Source organism: Sceloporus undulatus, chromosome 9 (genome assembly GCF_019175285.1).
Source record: "Sceloporus undulatus isolate JIND9_A2432 ecotype Alabama chromosome 9, SceUnd_v1.1, whole genome shotgun sequence".
In the NCBI taxonomy this organism is placed as follows: Eukaryota; Metazoa; Chordata; class Lepidosauria; order Squamata; family Phrynosomatidae; genus Sceloporus; species Sceloporus undulatus.
The window spans coordinates 26436895-26450020 of record NC_056530.1 but is presented as its reverse complement, the minus strand read 5'-3'; the positions used below and the strand labels follow the sequence as shown (position 1 = coordinate 26450020).

The 13126-nt window shown below is 47.8% G+C and overlaps 2 protein-coding genes across 2 annotated transcripts; one reads left to right on the top strand and one right to left on the bottom strand.

Moving 5' to 3' along the window:
• The first annotated feature begins 41 nt into the window (after positions 1 to 41).
• Positions 42 to 6919, top strand: LOC121916016 (glycosylated lysosomal membrane protein). Its single transcript, XM_042440715.1, has 6 exons — positions 42 to 182; positions 1828 to 2085; positions 2715 to 2912; positions 3066 to 3284; positions 3403 to 3680; positions 4666 to 6919. The coding sequence occupies exons 1-6, from the start codon at positions 78 to 80 to the stop codon at positions 4832 to 4834; spliced, it is 1227 nt and encodes a 408-aa protein (XP_042296649.1). The 5' UTR covers positions 42 to 77; the 3' UTR covers positions 4835 to 6919.
• A 248-nt stretch (positions 6920 to 7167) lies between these two features.
• On the bottom strand, positions 7168 to 12905 carry TMEM79 (transmembrane protein 79). Its single transcript, XM_042440714.1, has 4 exons — positions 12206 to 12905; positions 9745 to 10704; positions 8424 to 8637; positions 7168 to 8285 (listed from the first exon to the last, which is right to left on the bottom strand). Exons 2-4 carry the CDS (start codon positions 10499 to 10501, stop codon positions 8093 to 8095), a joined length of 1164 nt encoding a protein of 387 aa, XP_042296648.1. The 5' UTR covers positions 10502 to 10704; positions 12206 to 12905; the 3' UTR covers positions 7168 to 8092.
• Between the last annotated feature and the right edge of the window lie 221 nt (positions 12906 to 13126).

The window sequence follows — 13126 nt, the reverse complement described above, 5'->3', positions numbered from 1 at the left end:
AACAGCCGGCAGCAGGGTCAGCTGACCAGGGATCACATGACTCCAGGAGTTTGGAAGCAACAAGGGCTGCTGCAGCCATGCAGGAGAAGGCAAAGGCAGGGGGATTCTGGGTGCTGCTGTTCTGGGCCCTGATTGGGGGATGCTGGGCCAAGGAGCCTCCGGAGGAGGCTTATCGGAGGAAGGTAAGAAGGGGCCCTTTCATGGCTGATTAGTCAGAGATATTAGGTATCAGATTTATTATATGTCGTTGACATTATTTATTCAGGTTTATTATATATCACTCATGTATTATATTTATTTATTTAATTTATTATATGTCATTGATATATATTATTTATTCAGATTTATTATATATATTGATGTATTATTTATTCAGATTTATTTATCATTGATATATTACTTATTCAGATTTATTATATATCATTGACGTATTATTTATTCAGATATATATCACTGATGTGTTTGTTCAGATTTATTATATATCATTGCTATGTTATATATCCCTATGTATTAATTTTTCATGCAGGCCGTTCGACATCCAAATACTCAACATTCAAAAAAAGGGGGGAAAGGAGCCGAAAAAGACAAACATTAAAATGAGAGGCTATGGATATATCTTCTGTTGGGGTGGCCTTGGGCAAGTCACACTCTCTCAGCCTCAGTTGTGCGCCTTTCCACTTAATGGGGGCCTATCATGGTGTTTTCATGGGAGGATTTGTTCAGAGGTTGGCTTGCCGTTGCTTTCCCCTGAGGCTGAGAGAGTGTGACTTGCCCTAAGTCACCCAATGGGTTTCCAGGGCTTTTAAAAGTTGTTATTATTGTTATTGTTCTTGATAGGGAGACATTTAATGGGGGTTTCTTAAGGTTTCTTAAGATGGGGTTTGCCTTGGCCTTCTTCCTCTGTTCTTCTTGGGAGAGAAAGTTCCTTCTTTTCAGCTCTGCAACATTTCAATGCGCTGTTCTTACTTCCTTTATCTTTGGAGGAGGAAGTGACTTTAGTGTGGCTTTGAATTGTCGGGGCGTGGAAATGCTTTTCAGTGTGCCTTTCCGCACGCTGCTTTCATGCTCCGTTTTATGAGATTTTGGTCCTCGCTGGGCCACAAAAACACACACGGTGGCCTTAGGCCAGTCACACTCTCTCAGCTGCATTTGCGCACCCAGAGACTGACAGTTGCCTGCCATACAGGAATACACAACTAAAGCACCTTCAGAAGACGGCAAGGCAACTTTTGCGTTGTTATGTGCCTTCATGCTGTTTCCGATTTATGGTTTTCTTGGCAAGGTTTGCAACCATTGCCTTCCCTTGAGGCTGAGAGAGTGTGACTTGCCCAGGGTCACTCAATGGGCTTCATGGCCAAGCAGGACTTCGAACCTGGATCTCCAGAATCGTAGCCCAAAACTCTAAATCCCAGGACCCCTTAGCATAAGAGCCATGGCAGCTAAAGCAGTGTCAAACTGCATCGATTCCGCAGTGAAGATGCATCCTAAAACTGCATCTTTGCTGCAGAGTTAATACAGTTTGCTTTAAGTACCATAACTCCATCTGACAGAATGATGGGATCTCTAGTACGTTGGGGCACCAGAGCTCTGATAGAGAAGGCTAAATAGCTCACAAAACTACAGATCCCATAATGCCAGGCAGTTCAAACGGTGTCGAACTGCATTCATTTTGCACTCCAAGAGTTGCAAAAAAAGAAGATTGCAACCTTCTTCCTTGCGCCTTAGCAAGCATGGCCGATGGTCAGGGATTATGGGAGCTGTAGTCCGAAGAAGGAGAGCTCCATTCTGTAATGTTGTGTTAAGTTAAAGTCTTCTTCTTCTTCCCAGGTGTCTCTGGAATACAATCCCGGCCGGAATAGCTCCGATGTGAACCTCCTCCACATCCGTGCCATCGGCCAGAACGACACCATCCACTACATCTGGAGCACCATTGGGGCGCCCACGGTTGTGTTGGCCTACACAGGGAGTGACAACAGCACCCTCCACGTCAACTGGACCAAGCTCCTTTCACCGTCGCCCGCTGGCGCCATCCGGATCGATCCACCGGAGAGCCTCTTATATTCCACAGCTGTTGTGTTTGCCAAGGTGTGTCCCAAATGCGAGTCAGTGGTGACCTTAGGCGAGTCACACTCTCTCAATCTCAGGGGAAGGCAATGGCAAACCTCCTCTGAACAAACCTTGCCAATAAAACCCCATTATAGGGTTGCCATAAATCGGAAATGATTTGAAGGCACACAACAGCAACAGACCCAAATGTGGGAAGGGAAGAAGTAGAGAACTTGCCAACTGCAGATGCCAGTTTCTGGGTGATGCTGGAGGGGGAAAGGGTGGTATGAGATAGGGCTTATACCTGGAATGGGTAACTTTGGCATTTCTAGGGATCAAGCCCTTGACCCAGAATATGGCACCCTGATCATGGGTTTTTAAGGTTGCAATGGGGAGCTCAGGGCTGGCAGGCCGATCATTGTGGGTTTTTCTTCCCTATATGTGTTTGTTGTTGCTTTCAAGTCATTTCCGACTTACAGCGACCCCAAAGCGAACCAGCCATGGAGTTTTCTTGGCAAGCTTTGTTCAGAGGGGGTTCCCTTAAGGCAGAGGGACTGGTCTTTTAGTGCCATTAATGTTCATGTTAGAAGCCTAGGTGAGCAAGGAAAGGAAAGCCGTGCTGAAATGGAAACAACATTGTGGACTTTGTGATGCTGTTTTTACAAAAGGTGTTTGAGTACAACGGCACCAACACGTCGGATCTCTCCAAAGCGCTGGCGGCGGACTTCTATCCCACCTACGATTTGGGCAACTTCACCTGGGACAGCCTCGACGGAAAGGTGAACAAGACTGGGAGGACGGCAACGTTTCGGGGGGTCAGTGCAGATCACGGAGGAGCCTTCTGGAACGGAAGCATCTCCTTCCAGGTAAAAGGAGGGTTTGGGTCAGGAGGGAGTGACTGCAGTGGACTCTGGGGACACATTGGCTGCTGGAAAAGATAGTCCAAAAATGGTCACCGAGCCCGAAAGACCCACAGAAATCTTCCTCCTGTTGTTTCTTCCACTGTGGCTGGTTTTTAGGTGACGGCTTTCGAAGCCAGCAACCGGGACGCTCCTCTCCCGCGCCTCCTGCACACCGCCAACAGCACCAAAGTGGAGTTCGTCATGCGCGGGGTGGCTCCGCGGGGAAACTGTTCCCGCTTTGCTCTGGAGATCGTCACCGTCGAAGACCGGCGCGGACACAAGCAGCTGCAGTCCCTCCGCTCCATCGATGACGAATATACTCCGACCATATTCGAGGTGCGTTTGGGCTGGCCCTTCCACCCACAACATCTTATTGATTGATTGATTGATTGATGGATTGGATTGCCGTCCCAAAATGGGACTCAAGGCCTCCCTTCTTCTCTCCTTGGCACAGATGGCGCAGCTGGTTTCTCTGCCCCGCAACAACAGCGTTGGGTCCAGCTTTCTCCAGTGGAAGACGGCGGCTTATGCCTCCCAGGATGCCCAGCGGTCAGACACAGTCCACTGCCAGTATTATCCACTACAGACGGTCAATTGCACCGCACCGGGGCTTAGCATCATCCACGCTTTTTTTGGCGAGGCGCTGGAGAGGCACTATGGCGTGGCCGCGATCAATATTTCCTTCGGCAGCGAGGACAGCGAGGCTTACGCTGAAAAGGGCTACTTGAGCTGGTGAGAAGGCATCCCGAGGGCACTAGGTCTTCGCTATAGGATATGGGCAGAGCAAAGAAAATGGCCAATGCCTGGCTCTGGTTAGGATGCTGGGATGTCGTGGAAGCTTTTGTGGGCATTCCTTGCGCACTTTGGTCCACCTGCCTTCGCCGGCAGCGTCCTCAAAGCAGACTCAGGTCAGGTTTGGGGTCTTTTTCTACCCCAAGTTGGTGGCCCTTTTCAACAAGGGAGATCCCCTGTTTAAAGAGGGATTGGAAGACAGCATTTGGAAATACTCCCAGACTGAAAAGTCAAAAGCACCGAGGGAATGCCAGGAAGAGCTCTCTGGAAGATGGAACGAAAGTCCCAGGTAGGAGCGGAAGAAGGAGAAAGAGTACGAAGGACAAAGAATATCTGCAGGATTCAGGATTTGGGAGGAAACCAGCATATAGGGATACAAGGAGAGGTTGGCATCTAAAACAAATTGAGTATCTTAATCTGGAATTCCAAAGTCGTGGACCATTTTGGAATATTGTGGTGTTTGGAATTCCAGATTAGGGGAAGACTCAATTTATAAAGCCGTCCCTCTGTTTGTGCGGACTTCGAATCCATGTCCCTCGATTATGCGCGAGGGGAAAACGGAGGGACATAAAATGGGGCGTGCCGCCATTTGAGCCAGTCTGGTTTGAATATTGGTGGGTTTCCATTTTCGCGAGGGGTCCGGAATGGATCACTTGGGAAAATGGAGGGGCGACTGTACTTCTTTTTTTACTCTTCGCACCTTTTTTTGTTGTGTGCCTTCAAATGGTTTCTGGGTCACTCTAAGGCAAACTTATCCTGGCAAGAGTCACCCTCCAGCGCTCAATCCATTCTGCCACGCTGCCTTGCCTTGTAGTTTTCACTCAAAACTTGGGGGAAAAGGGAAGAGAGGCGGAAGGGAGAAGGTGACGGTTAGGGAGGAAGTAGCAGGTGATAAATGTTTTCGTTCCTTGCCTTTCCCTTCCAGGTCTGCGCTGATCGGCTACGGAGAGCCCCCCAAAGACTCCTTCTCCACAATGGTGATCGCCATCCTTGCGGTGGCGCTGGGGACTCCATTGGTGCTTTTGGTCGCAGGCGGCATCACGGTTTGTGTGGCCCAGAAGAGGCAATATTCGGAATACGAACCAATCAACTGAAAACCCTTAAACCGGAGCGGGGCAACAACTGACTCTTGCACAACCAAATGGGCCAAAGATGCCTATTGCACTGTTCTTAGACTACTCTTTGCTGCTTGATTCTCTGTGAAATTGGAGATCTGGTTGACGGCTTTAATTCCTTTGTGGGTTCGGGGGTCCTTTCGTGGCTGGTGAGGTTACGCTTGGAAAGTCTGGGGTGCCTTCAGGGTCCCCAAAATGTTTTTGGATAGCTTTGGCCCTAAAAGGAGATGCGGGTGCCACCATTATGCGCTGCTTCTGGGCTCTTTTAGGCGGAAGAGAGGCTTTTTATTTCCCTCCGCAACAGTAAGTGAACAAGGATTTGACTTCCACTTAATGTCCATTTCTTCTCCTTTGTTGGGGAGGGGAAAAAGTCTCTCTTGGGATTGAAATAACCCGAAAAGGTGACAAAATTGACCTTCGATCTCCTATGTCTTATTGATGGATGGATTGATTGATTGGATTGATTTCCAGGAGTCCTTTGAGCTGAAAAGGGAGGAGAAGCATCCCTCTAAAGCTGCTTCTTTCTGCTCTTTGGAGAAGAGGATATTAGTATTTTGTTTTTCTGGTGTTTTAATGGTGTTTTAATGGCATAAGCGGCACAGGATCATTCTCATCCTTTAATTCGGGACTCCTGTGACGCGCGAACGGTTTTTCAATCCCCTTCGGTTTACAATCGTTCCTCTCCAAAGGGGATGCTGGGATTTGTCTTTCTCTTTCCTTGCAACTTGCCGTGTTGCAAGAGAAAAAGCAATAGTCTCTTGAGCAAGCCTGGTATTATGTTCTGGCCGTGGAGAAAACTCAGGGAAAGCTCTGTTTTGGGGCCTTCGTTTCTCATTTCTGTTGTGCGTCTTTGGTGTGGCTTTTCTTATATGCATATCTGGGGTTTCTCTTGCTTTGGGGGAGTCTCTCTATGAAGAGGAAGGGAAAGAAATGGCACGGTTCTCCATACAGTGCAGACTTTTCCCTCCCAAATATTCTGGGTTTGTTCTTTAAATTCTTCTCTGAATCATAACCTGTTGATTTGATCGGTTGCGAAAAACAGTTGACCAATGCTCTGAAACATTTGCTTCAGTCGAAAGGGCAAACCACTTAGTTGCGTTGTTTACAGGCTAATGGTAAAAGCCCCTAAAACAAATAGATATATATGTTTTAAATTGCACTATCGATTGTAAAGGAATGCACCTTTCTTGTATAAAAGTGAATTCGTTTCTTGGGTGCCAGGAGCATAGCAGCCGAAAGACTGGAGGCCAAGACTCTGTTGAGTATAAGAAGTAACCTCTCTTGGTCTGATCCCCCCAAACCAGATGGAAGCACCATTTGCCCATGCGCCAACCATCGATGGAAGGGATCTCCTTCTGCCCTTGCAGGTGCCCAGCGAAGTCGGCTGAGAAAGGGACTTACAACCAGGAAAATAGTGTCACGATTATGGCTAGCGATCGTGAATGTGCAACAGGTAGGGATGGGTAAACCTAGATAACCCAAACATAGTTAGGGTCGCCACTCAGCCACCTTGTGGCACTGTTTCCATGATGGTGATGCCAACTTTAGCAGGCATTGGCTTCATGTGCAGAAGGAAATCTGTGTTTCTGGTGCTCGGCGCATGGTACGTTTTGGTAAGGTTTGGGTGGATGGGACCAGGAGAAGTTCCTTACTGAAGTATATTTAACTTGGGTAGCTGATACAGAGTATTGCTGGTGCCAGGGCTCCAGGCAAGGCGCATGGACGCATTGGAGGACCAAACAGCCTTTGGCTCGGTTCTCACATCCTCCAAAGCTTGGGTCCATCTTTGCCATGGGTCACCATTTCCCCCACAAACTGGGACCAGTGATAAAGTTCTCACTTGTTATGCACCAGGGAGGTTTTAAACTGGTAACGTTTCACTGGCAGCCGGTTTGGACTGCTGCCTTTTTGTGTTTACTTCTCCGCATGGTGTAGTGTCATGCGCCAAAGGGATGTTATCGACTTGTTGAACGTATCTGTTTTTTGGGGTGGGGACTTTATGGGTATCCCCCCAAAAAAGTTTCTCTCTTATGGACCCATTAAAGAACATAATTATTTTGGAAACGCTTCTGTGTGGTCGCTGCATCTCGGTGCATGTTTTTCCTTCCAGGGTTTTACGGAGGTGAAATATCAAACTAAGTCCTGAGCGCCAGGTACCACTTTTCAAGTACGTTTATTTCTGCACACTTACTTTACTTACTTACTATCCACTTTCTTTGCTGGGTGACTTTGGGCAAGAAGGCAATGGCTAACCTCTGGACAAATTGCGCCACAAAACCCCCGCAATTGGGTTGCCTTAGGGTCGCCATAAGTTGGGAACAACTTGGAGGCACGCAACACAAACACACAAACCCAGGGTCGTCTAGTGCATAACTAAACCATCCGTAACAAGTTCTTTTTTTAAAGCCTCCAACGTTGTTTTGGAACAAGGCTAGAACTTTTGTTTTCGCTTTTGACAGCTTGTGAGGTTTTATTTCATTGCATTAAATATGTGCCAGAATCAAAACAGTAAAGAGATGTTTTCAAGGTTCACAGTCAAAAAATCAACATTTCACATCTTGGCAAATGTTCCAAAGTACCGATGCTACATTTTCTTGAAGCAAACCCATCTGCTTTCCTTCTTGGAACGACAAAACATACATTTATATACAAATATCCCCCGCGAAAAAACCCAAACCATTATTTCATGGGTGGCTGAGACAGTGAGACCTTTGCTTTCGGATCAACTCTGTTTCATGCACCAAATGATGAAAAATATTGTGTAAAGAACGACTTTCAGACTATGTGCAAAAAGTGCATACAATGAGTATCCGCTGGGGCTTTGTTCCACCAAAATACATGAATGCTTAAGTCCCATGAATGCTTAAGACCCAGATGTGGTTAGACTGCAGTCCCCAGCATCCGTTGTTGGCTATGATGGCCCAGGCTGATGGGAGCTGCAATCCAACCCTTTACAATACTTCCTTAGTATCCGCTGGGGTTTTGTTCCAGGACCCCAAAATTGGTGGATGCTGAAGTCCCATTTAGTACAACATTGGGGTAAAACAGTCTCCCTTATACAAAATGTAGAAGCATAAAAGGAAACCATGGTCCAGACTTTTAATATCTCAAAGAGCCCACGTCTTTCTGTCTTGTCCCTCATTGGCCTTCTTCAGGGGCTATTGTGAAGTACATAGAAGTTCATTTATTATAGTTGCGGTGTTTAGATTTCGGACCCTTCTGCAAGACAGCCCTTCTTCAACCCCAATATCTGGGCTTGAAAGCCTTGTCCTCCCCAGCGCCGTCCTCCGTGGCGAAGAGGCTCTCCGAATCCACCAGGAACATGCTGTAAAGGTTGAAGAGGAGCATGGCGACCAGCGGCAGGAACGTCAAGCCGAATCCGAATCCGCGGAAGGAGCGTCCCATGGCATAGGCCAGCCAATAGAGGAGCCTGGAGGAGCGGCAGACAGGGAAGGAAAAGGCCAAAAAGTGGTGTCAAGGTGCTTTGCTTTTGCAATGTGGCTGCAGCCCAAGCCTAAGACTTGGACGCCCAGCATCCCCGGATGAGTGGATGGTTTTCCCCTCTTACCGTGAAATGGCAAAAAGGGCGGTCAGGAGAGGGATGAGCTTGAGGCCTTCCTGGGGCAGGTAAGTCGAGAGGACGGCGATGTTGAAGAAGTAGAGGATGAAGAGGTGGACCGACTGGGAGACGTAGCGGCGATGGATCTCCACTTCCCTGTGGAGCTCCCCAAAGGGCTGCCAGGCGGAGAAGCAGAGGCGGGAGACGCCATACACAACCATACCTGAGAAGAGAGAGAGAAGGCGCACCTGAGCATCGTCCAGGATTGTGGCGAACGCAACCCAGGAGGAAGAAGAGACCTCTTGGGTAGCGTTCACCTGCGACTTCATTTCCACACATACACAGGATTTGTTATTTAAATTGCCATCCTCACGTACCAATTGACATCCTGGGTGGATATGGCTTTGAAACCATGTTTCTTATGTATCGCGCCACCTGCGCGCATGGCGTTTTACAAGTTGTGATGGAACAGGTCTCGGCTTGCCTGTTCAAACAAAGGCGCACCTGGAAGAATTTTTATGAGCGAGTTTTTCTCGCTTTTATGAGGAAAAAAGATGAAGGGGAAAGAGCGAGATAAAGGAGTAACTGCGCTGTTCAGTGCCTCCAAAGCCTTAGGAAAAGCAAGGGAGCTGCCCCTTGGGTCCTGTAGAATAACCTGTTGTTGTTGTTGTTGTTGTGTGCCACCAAATCGTTTCCAACTTAAGGCAACCCTAAGGCTAACCTATCATACCAGGGTTTTCTTGGCAAGATTTCAGCGGAGGTTTGCCATTGCTATCCTTTGAGGCTGAGAGAGCGTGACTTGGCCAAGGGTTTTTTACCATGGCTAAGTCGGGAACCGAACCCTGGTCTCCGGAGTCGTAGTCCATCTCTCAAACCACCATGGCAAGGCTTGAGCGCCCCAAAATTTAGGAGGACTAAGAAAGTGGTGAAAATGCCATTTTACCATCCCAAAAGAGCATTAGCGGAAATTTGGGGGGCTTCCTAGACGGCAAATGCCTTATTTCTCCTTCCTTGGAGGCCTTTAAACAGGCTGGATGGCCCTCTGTCAATGGGGATGCTTTGATTGTGAGTTCCTGCATGGAAGAATGGGGTTGGACTGCATGGCCCTTTTTGGGGTCTCTTCCAACTCAAGGATTCTGTGTATTCCTGTATGTCAGAAGGGGGTTCAACTACATGGTCCTTGGGGTCCCTTCCAACCCTATTACTCTATGTATTCCTGCATTGCAGAATGGACTTGGACTGCATGGCCCTTTTTGGGATCTCTTCCAACTCTGTGATCCTATTATTCTACTTGCCTTACTCTGCTACAAGCATCATCCTTATTGCTCACCTATAATTATGGGGAACGTGGCAAAAACCCCGCAGCGAAGGGTGTAGACCAGGCGGGAGGCCATGGTGGGCATCGACGGGGCGTCGAAGGGCAGGAAGACGTAAGCGCCGTAGACCAGGCAAGGGAAGATGATGGTGGCGCCCAGCATGGAGGCCACGGCTTTGAGGTTGGCGGAGCTGCAGGTGCCATTGCGGAGACATGGGAGCCTGTCTGCGCACGCCTTGGCGCCCTCTCCGTCATCGCTGGGCAAGTCATCGAAGTGGGCCGAGTGCCCGCGAGGGATGAAGTCCTGCTTTTCAACGTCACCGGTGTCCTCGCCGCGTGCTGTCGTCTCCTCGTATTCCCATCGCCGCTGCTTCTTGGCATCGTATCCCATCGGCTTACGTTCGATGCAATGGGGGTCGATGGGCACGAAGACGTGAGACGCCACTTTGGGCATTGCGTTGCTCTCCTCTTCTTCCTCCTCCTTGGTGCTGATGGAGGAAGGAGTTCTGGAGGACCTATCCAAGGACCCATCGTCCACAGCAGGCCCCAAAATGGCTTCTTCTCGTCTCCCTTCAGGGCTGGGCCTTGCGTCGGACCCTGGCGTCTTGTGCGCCGTCGTCTCACGAATCGAACCACAGGGCGATTGACCCCATAGTAAGGTGGTCTCATAGTCCTCAAAACTCTCCTCTTGGGTCTCAAGTCGGGTCGACTTCTTTGCATCTTGTCCCAAAACGCCCATCGCCACTTCCTCCGCAGGCGCGGCGGCGGCCATTTTGTGCCGCCCAACCTTTCCAGAACCTTCCAATATCTGTTCCGATGCTTAGGATATTCCGTATATTTCCATGAAGGCAATTTTCTCAGTTATCCCAACGGCTCCAAATTGCCCAGAAAGTAAAGAACGGATCCAGAAGACGGAGGTCACCGTTTGCGGAAACGTTTAAGCCCGGATTTGTCTTGTTTTTTCTCAGCCTTGCTCTACAAAGGGATGGAAAAACAGACACAATAAGTATGTTTTAAAAGGTGTGTAGTGTTGAGGGACTTTCTATAAAGCGGAGAAGGCAAACAACTGCCGGAAACCACACAGTTGTGACTCTGGGTTAATCTTTAAACGGAGGAAACGCAAAAACGACCGGTGGGAATTCAAACCTTTTCTCAATCCAGACCAGACCAGACTGACTATAGGTTGCAGTTACTCAGCGATCAGTGAGATGAATTATCGGATACCTGCCCAGAAACTACTAGAACCTGGACTAACCAGAATCATGCCTCCTTTTTTATTTGGCCCGGAGGTGAAAATGGAGGCCGAGAAAGCAAAGGAGTAAACTACGAGGAGATTATGGACTTTGCAATATGTCTGCCCTCTGAAATGGCATTTTCCTTGTAATTTCCAAAATGCCTAGCCTTCCTGGGATTGAGACCCTGGAAATAATTGACTCCTCGATCTCTTCCGTTTGATCCGATCATCATTATTATTACCTTTGTCATTACACATTATCATTTGCCGTTACACATTGTAATGCAACCACTCTTTAGGCATCCATTGTCATTATTATCTTTGCCTTCCCATTATTCTCATTATTAACTTTCTCATTATTATTATCCTTATTTTCATTACTAGCTTTATTAGCTTCTCCTTAGTAGCTTTGCCTTCGTTGGATCCCTAAACGGTGGTCGCATTTACACTGGAGAAATAATGCCGTTTGTACAATTACACATTTAGGGTAACATTAAAGGGGTTTGTCTGAATAGAGAGCCTGGCAATCTGTCTGAGAACTGGAGGCTGAGAACTGGAACTCGTAACCCCATCGAAGTCACTCGCTTTGCAGACGGACAGAGCCCTTTAATGTTGCTTTGAATGTGTGTTTGAGTATATATAATATGTACATGCATAGGAAGGAAGGAGAAAGAAAGAAAAGGAGGGAAGGAAGAAAGGAAGGAAGGAAGGAAAGGGAAAGAGAAAAAGAAAGAAAGAAAGGGAAGGAAGGAAGGATGGATGGATAGGGACAGAGAAAGAGAAGGAAGGAAAGAAGGAAGGAAGGGAAGGAAGGAAAGGAAAGAAAGATGGAAAGAAGAAAGGAAGGAAGGATGGAAGGAAGGATGGAAGGAAGGAAGGAAGGAAGAGAAGTGTGTATTGTGTAATGCTTTGAGTTTCAGGCTACGACTCTAGAGACCCAGGTTCAAATACCGACTCAGCCTTCAAACCCAATTGTGTGACCCTTGGCAAAAAGTCACACTCTTTCAGCCTCAGAGGAAGGCCATGGCAAACTGTATCTGAAGAAACCTGCCACAAAAAACCCATGCTTAGGGTCGCCACGCGTCGGAAACGACCCAGAGGCACACACACGACAACGCGCAACGTTCCTGTTCTTAAGAGCGAGGAATGTGCCAAGGAAAGTGGCGCCAAAGAATGTGCAAAACATTAAAATACAACTCTTAGTATAATGGAGGATGGGAACCGGTGCCGGCAGCATCTCACCTGTCCTCAATCCCATGCGCTGCGTTGTGGTTTTGCCACTCCTTCGTCGCTTCTTTCAAGATCGCACAACAGAGGTTTGCTCCACGGATCTATTTTAGCATTTGCCAATATCTGTTAATATCTATTTTCGGAGGTGTCTTTGCCATAGGTTCCCTTCTTGGTCACGGCTCTCCCTGCCTTTGCTTCCTTGCCTTCCCTTGGACTTTCAAACCTGTCTAACCAGTCCAGGCAGCAATGACAGATGATGGCCAGAAGGGATGGTCCCACCCTCCGGGTTTCGCACTCGGCGCACGCACAGTGAAAGGCCTGGGTGCCATCCGTGCTTCTGTGGTTGCCAAGCACCCTCGACTCATGGCCCCCTGCGCATGGGACAGCGCCAAGAGCCCCCATCGTCCAATGCTCTCCTTAGTTCCTGCGCAATTCATGCTCATGTCCACCTTCATAGAGTCCATCCATCTGGCTTGTCGTCTTCCTCTCCTTCTGCTACCTTCTACCTTTCCTAGCCTTGTCGTCTTTTCCAGTGGTCCATCTCTTCTCATGATGAGTCCAAAGTACGAGGGCCTCAGTTTGAGCATCTTGGCTTCCAAGGAGGGTTCAGCCCTGACCAGGGGCCTCCTTAAGAGACTCCATCATAGATAGAATATCATGTGGAATAGAGTCCATCCTTCTTGCCTGCGGCCTTCCTCTCCTTCTGCATCACTCCGCCTTTCCTGGCATCAATGACTTTTCTAATAAGTGGCACCTTCTTTTAGATATATATATATATATATATAGTTTTATAAAAGCTCACATTATACACACACACACACACACACATATGTATGTATATAAATATAAGTGTGTATATATAGATAGATAGCAGTATATAACTTTTTCTATAAAACAATATATATGTATATTATATGTTGATATATATATATA

Excerpts from the sequence above, each read along its gene's own strand:
- LOC121916016 (XM_042440715.1), top strand. The coding sequence starts at position 78 with ATGCAGGAGAAGGCAAAGGCAGGGGGATTCTGGGTGCTGCTGTTCTGG. Across the intron at positions 2,086-2,714 it reads CAGCTGTTGTGTTTGCCAAG|GTGTTTGAGTACAACGGCAC; the intron begins GTGTGTCCCAAA and ends TTTTTACAAAAG. Across the intron at positions 3,681-4,665 it reads GAAAAGGGCTACTTGAGCTG|GTCTGCGCTGATCGGCTACG; the intron begins GTGAGAAGGCAT and ends TTTCCCTTCCAG.
- TMEM79 (XM_042440714.1), bottom strand. The coding sequence starts at position 10,501 with ATGGCCGCCGCCGCGCCTGCGGAGGAAGTGGCGATGGGCGTTTTGGGA. Across the intron at positions 8,638-9,744 it reads CACGTTCCCCATAATTATAG|GTATGGTTGTGTATGGCGTC; the intron begins GTGAGCAATAAG and ends CTCTCTTCTCAG. Across the intron at positions 8,286-8,423 it reads GCCCTTTTTGCCATTTCACG|GCTCCTCTATTGGCTGGCCT; the intron begins GTAAGAGGGGAA and ends CCGCTCCTCCAG.